Consider the following 10973-nt stretch of genomic DNA (forward strand, 5'->3'; position numbering starts at 1 on the left):
CTGCACAGTATGAATCATCTAGTTTTACACGTTGATATAAACTTCATGCAAGAGTTGGCTATGATATGCCAAGAAAATTATGAAATGTTAATTAGAAAAGTTTTTGTCATAGGAAAAATGATTCAATTACACCCGCGATAAGACTTGTACTGCTTAATCGCGTGTTACTTAAATTTCAAAACCTATGCCATAAAATTTTTTATACGAGGTTTGAATGTAAAACATAGGGATTAGAATGAGAAAATAGATATTAATTCGATTCTGATTAAAATATACATAACTTTCAAGCCTTGATCAAGTCCAACTTTAGAATTAACACGTTGCAAAGTTTTTCATATAATTGGATATTTGAATTTTATGAAGTATAGTGAAAAACAACAAACCTTAATAATGGAACTCTCAAAAATCAAGGTAAATTAGACAGTATTAGTGGTTTAATGCTGATTTATTACGCTTATGCAAGTTGTCCCATTTCTTAGAGATAGAGGTGGATTTCGTGTTGTGTTTCTTCATGAAAAAACTTAATATTTAAATTTAAAGATTAATCTTTTCTATACAGTCAATGTATCATATCATTTGATTTTGAATTTGAACATTAAATTTTGCATATGTAGCATGAATCAAGATAGATACATCATTTGATTTTGAATTTGAACATTAAGTTATGCATATATAGTACGAATTGAGACCTACGACTGTATATACTGTCAGTATATAAACTTATCTGACATTTTAGTCAATGATCTCGCATAGCAAACAAAAGTTTTTGCTTTTACTCCAAAATTTACCTACTGTAGCAACCTTTGTATGTTAGATTCCTAGCTTGTACGGCATGAAATGCTGTCTATTAGTTTTTTTCTTATTTCAACTGTTATTCTTTATAGTAAATCTTATACGCACTGATAATATATATACTATCACTATTAGATTTATAACAAATGTGCAAAAGTTAAATTTCAAATTCAAATGTTGCTCAGTTATCGCTCATTCAACGCTAACCGTCAGTGTAAAAAAGATTAATCATATTCTTTAATTAAGCAACTAGGAGCCTAAATTATAATCTTGAAAGGGACAAGATTAGAAAGTTTTTGAAGCACCATTTCGTTATAGATCAAAAAATAAGAAGAAATACCAAAACTCTTACAGCTTAATGGATTGGAGAACTGTTCAAAAGAAGCATCAAATAAGAGAGAACCCTCTATTCTGAATCGTATTGGAAGACTTGATGCTGGTTTTGCTCCATGCACATGCATGCACAGTACTAAGCCACTAAGCATTTTAATCAACGATGATGTCTTTAACATTTGAACTCGAAAGAGTGTGGTAAATTGGCTAAAGCACTCGTACAAATTCAGGTTAACGAGACAACTAGACTGCAGATTTAAAGTCTTTTCCTCTCTTTGAAACACGACGAAAAACATGCACGCAGGAACAAGTCATTGGAAAGGTTTCCACCTATCTACAAAGAATGATGCCACTACAAAGTGTCCACACAGGAGCTATTAGTAGCATCAAGAATTTCCTACCATCTTCAACACTAGCTATAACTTAAGTCTCGGACTCACAACTCTTGGCAGAAAGTTCCAGGGATAGTGGGCAGTGGTCACTTCCGTAAAACCCTGCAAGAAACAGTTCTTTGTTAGTACAGATGCCAACGAGTACCTGTAAGCACCCAATCCTTCCACCTCTCCATAAGGAGGTTGAACAAAAATAAGCCCAACAAGAATGCTGCCTGCACACACACACACAATACATATATATATATATGTATGTACATATATATATATGAGAGAGAGAGAGAGAGAGAGAGAGCAGATGTTTGACTTCATTGGAGTTGGTAAAACATGACATGCTAGAAAGCTATAAGACTAATTTCAGCAAACTAAATCTTTGCTTGTTTCCAGCAGGGGGATGGCTGAATGCATCCGTTTTCTTCAGTTTGACAGAAGACAAATTTCACAGGTATAATCACAGCCAAGATGACTGAATTCCTAATTTAACTATAATAGCAAACAACACTGACTGAAATGTGTAATGAGCTACAACACCAGTTGCTCACATCCACCACAAGGAGTTGCAGAACACCACAAACACTCCCCGGCACTCCCCCGCCCCCCCCCCCCCCCCCCCCCCCCCCTCTTTCCAAAAAAAAAAAAAAAAGCCCAATGATTTTTTACAATAGAAATGAAAAGCATGCAACAAATTGAGATGCTGTAAAAAGAATAGGTATAATAACCTCCTAACCTCATATTTGAGAGATCTTTTACGAGGACAAATTGAGAAAGCTCGAAAAGTGTTCCATCTAAGAAAGAAACGGGACTCTAAATCCATCTCTAATCGCAACAGGACATTATCCCAAAAAAAAAATACTGATACACTGTGTCAGGATACTACAAGTCACCAAGCTGAAGTAAAGAGAAAATGAGTTAGCATCAAATACCATCTAATTCAATTCCTTGCCCATGCATCTCACATGAGACGATTCTATCCTTAAGTTTCTCTGAAACAATGAAATAGTCAATTCTCATCCTTTTTCCACGGTACCTGCAAGAAATGAGGACATAACCCAAGGCATAAATATCAACATATTACTTTAGTGACGGTCAAAATGATGCATTCTCTAGAAAATCAGTTTTTCAAGAACAACTGCAAGAATAATGGATTACTGGATAGCAGCATATCTCACTTTCCAACAGGGTTCCCTGACCATGAAAAGCCACGCTCCATGTCCTTCTCCTTATGCAAGTACCTGTAGGCATCTACTAGCTTTCCCCTAGAACCACGCAATTTTACCGAATCAATGAATTCTGAGCATGAAATACTCTCATAAAGTGATAAAAAAATGTGTGTCAAAGACCATGTAAGTTTATTCACCCAATTAACTAACACCACTTAAAACTTGCCTCAGAAAAAGGGGAAAAAAAAAAAGGTTTCCCAAATGGAATGGCACATGTAGTTTCCCAAACCTGGGGAAACTAGGGTATTTTTTCCCAATAAATTGGTCTAATAGAAATGCAATTATCTCCAGTTCTTGTTCTCAAAGCAATTAGGCTGCGTTCTACAGGAACATCTACCTTCATCTTACGACCCCAGACAAAAAGAAAAGGACTACCAGATCATTCATGAGAAAACTATGGCTAAATTTCCAACCATGGAACAACTTAAAAATCCAAGACATGAAATAATGAGATTATATACCAGACCTGGACCCTTACACTGCAGTTCTTTAGCACCTTGGAAAGCAGACTAAATTTTCAATTGTGTGTCAACATGTTTTGGAGTTCGCCACTCAGGAAAATGAATGCCATAGATGAGTTTACACTTCAACTTGGACAGAAATTTCAAACAGAAGAGAATCAATTCCAGCAAAGACAAGTGGTAATGAAGTAAAAGAGGCAACAAATGGTTAGAATTGTATCACCAACTAATTATTCAACACTAGGAATCCATACAACTAGTTCTAATGGAAGAAAACAAAGACAAAGTCTTGGACTTCTTGGGAACTTGTAACACAAATTGAATAACTGGTAAATAACATTGACTTATGAAAACAACTAATATTTGTCTAGCTTGGTGCCATCTTTTTACATTTTTAATGACTGGAATACTGCATGAGTTGAGAGTCCTATAGAAAAATGTTTATCACAAGATTTGCTTACTCTTTCAATATAGCACCAAATCGCTTCCTTTCAGACAGTGTAAATCCAGGCTGCCCAGAATCCTGTGCCATAATTCAGAAAGTCATAGAGGTAGTCACAGTTGCTGGCGTTGTAAAGAACATCTAAAATTTTATTCAGTTTTACTTTTATGAACATATCAACAAAGTATTGAGCTTATATGTGTCTACTAAGAGATATGAGAGATTAAAAAGAAATATGACTAAACATCACGGAAATGGTTCAACAACTTAAGAAACCAGTAATAGATGTCATGAGCCACATATTTGGCCAGCTGGCATCCTTTATCACTTCCAATCACCTATCTAGATTAAGGGTCTCCCATGTACACTTGCTGTGAGAGGCAGTCTAAAGGACACAAAGATTGATCTTAAATAATTTTAGTTGGGTCTTGTTATTTAATCGTCCTGATCTCCAGAAACATGTCTATTTAAATGCTGTAAGAGATAAAACAATAAAATTCCACTACTACTTTTTTTTTTTATCATGCTGACTCAAATACATTTTGATTTGTTGTTCTCTACTACACATTGGCCTAAATGCATTCTAATTAGTTAGGCAGTCATTTAACTCAATCAGACAAATGAAATACTGGATGCATAGATAATTGTCCAAATTGTGATGATAGTCGAAGTTACACACTGCTGATAAATGAATTGATACTTACCTTAAAAAGAATACTATGTGAGAGTTATTACTTTTTAGTATATCTGTATGTGGTGAAGTTACAGATGGAACAATTATCAGAATTAATTTCAAATAAAATGATAGAGGTACTTATTGTAAGAATAGATATACGTATACGTATGGTTTCTTATCATATTTGTGCATGTGTGAACCAGAGATGATGATGTAGTTTTAAAGTGTAAAAAGCCCCTAAGGTAATCACCTCTTTGTTTGGGGGGACATAACCATTAAGCTTTGCTGTGCTGAAAAATTCTGGATGGCTCACATCTATATCCTCATGACTGTGAGATGACAAATGAAAAGAAGACCATTATCCAAAAAGATTCATACAAAGTCAAAAGTAGTTGGCCAGTAAAATGGATATGCTATTCCACAGGAAATATTACTATTCCATGGGATATGAAAAGATGCCTATCATAAAAATTGGGCTTGCATTCTAGGGTTCATGTAAAGCAAATTTGCTTCAATGATAGACAATGAATGTATTGCACCTTAGTCAGATTCAACCAGATGTAGAAATTGACGCTGAATTTCAATATTATTACCTATTACTGTAGGAGTCTCCTCATGAGACACAAAAATGTGACACCTTCAGTTCACGTGTCCTTATGGAAAGACAGAACAAATCAGATATATTAACTCCCTGTATACTGTTTGTTTTTAGTAGCTTCAAAACACCTGCAGTTGTGGAGCATCATTGATCCTAATAACTACAGATTCTGATCAAGAAGGTTCACTAAGATTTGCACACAAAATAGACATTTGCAGGTGATTTATTAAGGTCTCATATGCACATCAGACATTTCTGGGTGGTTATTATTTGAGGAGTGATAGTGAGAGCCAGAAAAACCTGCCTTTTGTTTCAAAATAATAAGGGTGTGGATAAGTAGACAAGGTATCAGAAACCACTCGTAAAATTAACATGCTTGAAACATCACAAGTAAAATGTGCTCCATGACTTCAGTCTCAAACAAAGCTAGCATTTAGCACCAGCACATCCTATAGTAATCCTAAAACTGCTATCTGGATTGTGATCAATTCATCCTCCACATTATGCTTCTATAAGTCCCTACAACAGGCTTATAGCAAGAAAAATTGCATAAAATGATTTATTTACATAACTAAAGGGGTACACTGAAGAATATTTTTCTTCGCAAGAACATAAGTTAAAAAAAAAAGCAACCTCAACATGAAGCAATTACTCTCACAATCCAACGGCCAAACTTTCCAGCAAAAAAGTCAATATAATATTTTCAACGGGGAACTTGCTAATGATTATATACTTAAAAAAGGGCAGGAATTAAAATAATGGAACAATGTACCAAATGAAAACAAAGGATATAGAGCACTGGTGATTCTTTGTCATATGTTTCTTTTGTAATCCCATTAAGTACCAGTTTAAAGATTTTAGCAAGCAAAAGGCAGGTACCTGACATTGAGGTCACCGCACCAGATAAGAGGTTTGTCTGAGTTTTGCAAAACAAACTCTAGCATCCTCTTATCCCATTTTCTTCTCCTCTGAAAAGAAGTTTCCTCATCTTTCCAACCATTGTTCGGCACATAGGTATTAAGAAACCGGAATGACTCAAATTCAGCCAAAATTACCCGACCTTCTGGTTCATGCTTTGAACCTAGCAATAAAGAAAAATGTAAATTCCCTTTGCTTCTTGTCGCATGTTCAATATAGTAAATTACTAAAGCAAACAGCAAATCCTGTAGAATATCAGATTACTGAAATTTCACAAAATTTTTTCTATAGAGTAAAAAAGTCCCGAGTAATCTTTCCTTGGCACATCAGGCAATTCCATATTGTCAAACTTTCAATAAAAGCTACAGTATTATAAATAAAATTTTGAGAAAGTTAATGAATAGAAGCCCAAGGCAGGTGGTCTAGAAGCAATTTTTTTCCCTAGGTTGGTTAGCCAGAAAAAAGTAGTTAAGATTTCCTACCAGAGCCACCCACATCAGTCAGCAGAAGCCCATTAAAGATTATTGATGGTGAACTGGAATGTTTGGTAACAAAATACCAAACATTAGGGAACAGGTTTTAAGTGCAGGAGGTAAGGTTTCAATAATTGAAAACTGATACGAATGGACTTGCATTAATAAATTACTTCAATGACAAATTCAGCCACATCCTAATAGCAGCTGGAAAGCATTCCAGGCATTGGTAAGTGGGGATGAGTTTAAATTAATGAAAACATCCCAGGTTGGCAAGAGTTAAAATTTGACAATTAATCATCTGAATATCCCACAAAGTTTTTGTAACCAATACAAAATCGAAGAAACAAAACAACTCAGACCTAAGGTATCAGGAATATATATACATATAAAAGTAAGAATTCTTCCCTATTAGCCAATACAAGGATATATCATCTACATATGCATAAAGGTTGAGACTTGGACAGCCAGGAGTCAGAGGTACTGGTGTTAACCTCGAACTTCAACTAAACTATCCCTTACCCCTTTATCTTTTAAATAGAGAAAGATACAGATCGTAAGAAGTGACTGATACTGAAATTGCAGGAATTTCAAAGAATGCCAAGTGTAGAGTAAAGCAAAAACTCTGAATGGCAAGCCAAAACTTTATCCACCAGAATAATATCAAGAAAGGGAAAAATTTACAAGACAAAACAAGGATGTTTTGGAATGCTTTTGTTAATGTTCGTTCTTCAATTGCAACAGGTTAAGAATGGTAAGCCTAACTGATTTTAACACTAGAAGAAAATAATTCCACTTAAACAGATTTGACATGAAATGACTGGTCAAAGTTTTGACAAAACCAAAAAATTTAAGCACAGAATCAGAAAATTCAAATGCAAATACTCTACAGCAGTTTGTTAACATTTTATTCATAAAGAGTGGGGCTTACTTCTATTAAAACTACTCAAAGATGAAAGGCAATGGAATCTACAAAAATCAAGTAGATTTTTGAAAAAGCATACCTAGTTCATCTTCAAAAAATAATTTGAAAAATTGAAATGAGTAATTTTTAAATTGGTTTACTCAACCACAAACCAAGAAAAAAACCTGATCATTTTGGTACAAAAACTTACCAAAACCAACTTAAGATTTCTTGAATGTAGTGGCTGCGTGGATTCAGAGGTTAGAATCATGTAATTTGCATCACTTCCACATAGGTAAAAGTTCCTCAATAAGAAGAAAAAGATAGATCAATATGCCACTATACCTGTTCGATCAAGTGAGAAAGAGACCTTCTGTGGTTTGAAGCACTTTTTAATAAGTAATGCAGTACCAGCATACTTAAAATCTGAAAGAGACCACCAAACTGCATAATTTCGAAAAGGTGGACTTGATAGGGCACGCATCATAACCTACAAAATCACAGACCAACAGAGACTTGATTTGATAATACTGTAAATAGACAATTTCATCTTGCAGACTAACTGGAACAGGGTCATTATTGTTAATCATATCACTGTCAGATCTCAGAGAATTTAGCAGAAAATCAGACATTTAGCCACTCTGCTGATGCCAGGGACGCCACTTGTCTGTCCGTCAAAAGAATAAGTTCCAGTGTATCAGATCACAAACTCTTTTGCAAATGGTAAACATCACAAGTTGGTAAGATATAGTCATGATACATCACTTGAGATCCTCAGAGAGTTCCTAATATGAGAACAAAATGTAAAGCAATTGAATCCAACTCCATTTCTTTAAGATCCCTTATCTTGGTCAAGTTTTGGAACCTGAACTTATCCACAAAAGTTCAGTTCTTAAGCACTAAAGGTAACAAAAACTCTAGCATAACCACATAGTATGTCAGAATGTCGTGTTAAGGATTTTGATCAATCTTCTTTATCTAATATTTTCATGGAACCTAATAACAATAGTTGAAATTGATTTAACTTCAGACAAGATTGGAGCTTAACCTCAAATTCATATTGTCCAACTCCACTTCAGGAAAACTTTTCATCCCGAGCACTACATGCTGTATATGGTTACATTGTGGGAAATAATGCAAGCATAATGGTATCAACTGAACACTGCACCTGCTTTTCTTCACGTGAAGAGCTTGTGTCATCTTTCAACTCTCTAGGATTTTTAGGTGTTCCCTTGGAGCCGGCTGCAGGCATCCTTACTTCCTATTATCACCATGACAATGAAAACTTTTACTAAGTCCCAGAGTGACTAACTCCACATCAGATAATAATGATGTGTCAAAGATGGAATGTGATAGAGAGACAAATACTGATGAACCATGTACAGAGATCCATAAGAGAAGATAAAAAGGGTCCAGCATAAATTTAGGAAAAATATATGAGGAGTCAGGGTGTGCTTCTGTCCATCAGAATTTGAATATGCATAACCAAGATGATAGACTTCACTAATCCTTAAACATCATCCTTGACAACTCATGGTTGATCCAAAGGTAGCAATAAGAAATGGAAATAAATAACAATGTGGATCGACTGTTATCAAACAAGCAGCACAATTCACTTGATTAAGGAACAATTTTGCAAGACGACCGTCTGTTAGCCTGAAAATATAAACAGTCAATACACTCAAATGCTCCCCAGGTTGTGAAACGCATTAACAATTACGTGACCATCTAACATCCCTAACTCCTCCGCCCCCCTTCCCAGCCAAACCCAAAAAAAAAAAAGAAAAGAAAAAGAACGAAACAAGAATCAACCTTTGCACTTAATAATCTGCCAAAATTAAGAAAAGACAAGGTACTCGACCATGCTTGCTCAGTAAAAAACAATAAGAACTCATCAAGCATATTGACATCAATTAACAACAAATTATTGCGGTCATATTAACAGTGTAACTTGTTTTTCTTTTTTTTTTTTTCCTTTTTTTACCAGAAAATATCTATTAAAACCCATTTCACATACCTAAAATAACAGACCAAAAAATTAAAACCTCTCTTCCATGAACACATGCATAAGCCAAAAAAATCAAAGCTTCAGTTCCAAATGCACAAGAAATTCCTCCACTATTCATTTAGCACAAAATTCAGGTACAAACTAATGATTCTGAAGGAAACCAAAAAATTTGGCAACAGCTAAAAAATAGAGAAAAAGCAGCAGGTCACCTGTATGGCGATGATATCAGGGTCAAGATTCTCCACGAATTTACTGAACTCAGGCCAGTCATTCTTCGCTCTCAAAAGAAAGCTATTAGCATTCCACGTCAAGAACTTTAAAGGCTCCTTATTGTCGCCATTCTCTGAAGAGATTTCTGCAGTTTCTTCACCATCATTAACTGAGGAAAAAGGGGAAGAAGCAGAGACATTGGCTTTCTTGGAAGAGCCATCTTTTTCCACTGGTTTAAAAAATCTCTTCATCTCTGAAAAGGGTCGAATTCTCTACTCAAAAACTCGAATCCTAGCTGTTTTTTGGTCCTTTTTAAGGAGTTCTACACTATATGACGAGCAGAGACTGGACTGTACAAACGTATACGATTATGTTAGTACTTTTTTGGTAGTGAATAGTGGTACCGTACTATATTGGGGCGAATGGGGGAAAGGATACAACTTTGGGTAATACAAATATTGCCCCTGGAATTGTCTTCTATTGTGCATATTGTCCCCTGAAAGTTTTTTTTTTTATAACTTTGAAGAGCTAAATAACTTCTTACAAAGAAACTAAATATAGGTGAGAAACCTTCATTACATCAAAATTCAACAAACTTCTAATCCTATCAGTGGGATAGACGACTGTTAAATCCCTAGATTTTGGCTTAAGTTTGCTCTAGTTGAATTTGTGTGGACATATTTCATTGAAATTAATCGCATTTTATATACTATTATCATTGGATAAATTTAGAAATGATAATATAGGCTCGAATGCTTATGGTTTGAATATCCAATGAATATCTATGAATACCTTTCTTAATATCTAGTTTTAAATTAAATTTTTAAAAAATAATATATGAATTCAATGGTAATATAAATACAACCTAATTACCATTTTTAAAACACAAAATCAACATTCAATAATTGTTAGGTAAAATAATTATGAATTAATAGAAAGGATGAAATATCATCAAGTAATTCTATTTGTTTGAAAGGAAAAAATGCATTTTTATTCCCAATGTTTAAGGTGTTAATCAATTTCGTCCATAAAGTTTCATACAAAACACATTTCATCATCATAATTTTGTAATTTTGACCAAATTTGTCCCTAAAGTTCATATAGAACACATTTCATCCTCATAGTTTTATAATTCCTACCAATTAAGGACAATTAAAGGATTGTTAATCAATTTAGACATAATATCATCACATGTCCCATTAATAATTGTATTATTAATACTTAATTCAATTATTGATTAAATTATAGAAATAACAATAATTGTTTTTTGGATAGGAGACTATCTCTTTTTTTTTTTCCTTTAAATTGTGATATGTTATATTTGAGACTAAATAAATAGATTGAAAGATAAATAGATAATTGAAAAACATAGATATAATGCAACAAAACAAAATTTTGCAAATAAATGACAATCCAAACCATTCATTCTTTTACATTAATATTTTTCTCCAATTAGTTATAATGGGTTTGTTTGATATTTTTCTTCAATTGGCTATATTGGGATTGTTTCTTTCCCACTGATTTCATTTTCTTTGGATCTTTTTGT

The 10973-nt window shown here is 34.1% G+C and overlaps 1 protein-coding gene across 3 annotated transcripts; it reads right to left on the reverse strand.

Annotated features, from left to right (window-relative positions):
• Window positions 1–1276: 1276 nt before the first annotated feature.
• On the reverse strand, window positions 1277–9798 carry LOC113740287 (DNA-(apurinic or apyrimidinic site) endonuclease). 3 transcript variants are annotated; one of them, XM_027267856.2, is made up of 9 exons: window positions 9427–9798; window positions 8378–8470; window positions 7555–7699; window positions 5794–5995; window positions 4567–4645; window positions 3660–3721; window positions 2687–2773; window positions 2441–2544; window positions 1277–1619 (listed from the first exon to the last, which is right to left on the reverse strand). In XM_027267856.2, exons 1-9 carry the CDS (start codon window positions 9676–9678, stop codon window positions 1549–1551), a joined length of 1095 nt encoding a protein of 364 aa, XP_027123657.1. In that variant the 5' UTR covers window positions 9679–9798; the 3' UTR covers window positions 1277–1548. The 3 variants fall into 3 exon arrangements, with proteins under 3 accessions (XP_027123657.1, XP_071903649.1, XP_027123658.1); XM_072047548.1 differs by lacking the exon at window positions 8378–8470; XM_027267857.2 differs by lacking the exon at window positions 1277–1619 and having other exon boundaries at window positions 2435–2544; window positions 2667–2773.
• Between the last annotated feature and the right edge of the window lie 1175 nt (window positions 9799–10973).

This window comes from Coffea arabica, chromosome 4e (assembly GCF_036785885.1).
Source record: "Coffea arabica cultivar ET-39 chromosome 4e, Coffea Arabica ET-39 HiFi, whole genome shotgun sequence".
Taxonomy (NCBI): Eukaryota; Viridiplantae; Streptophyta; class Magnoliopsida; order Gentianales; family Rubiaceae; genus Coffea; species Coffea arabica.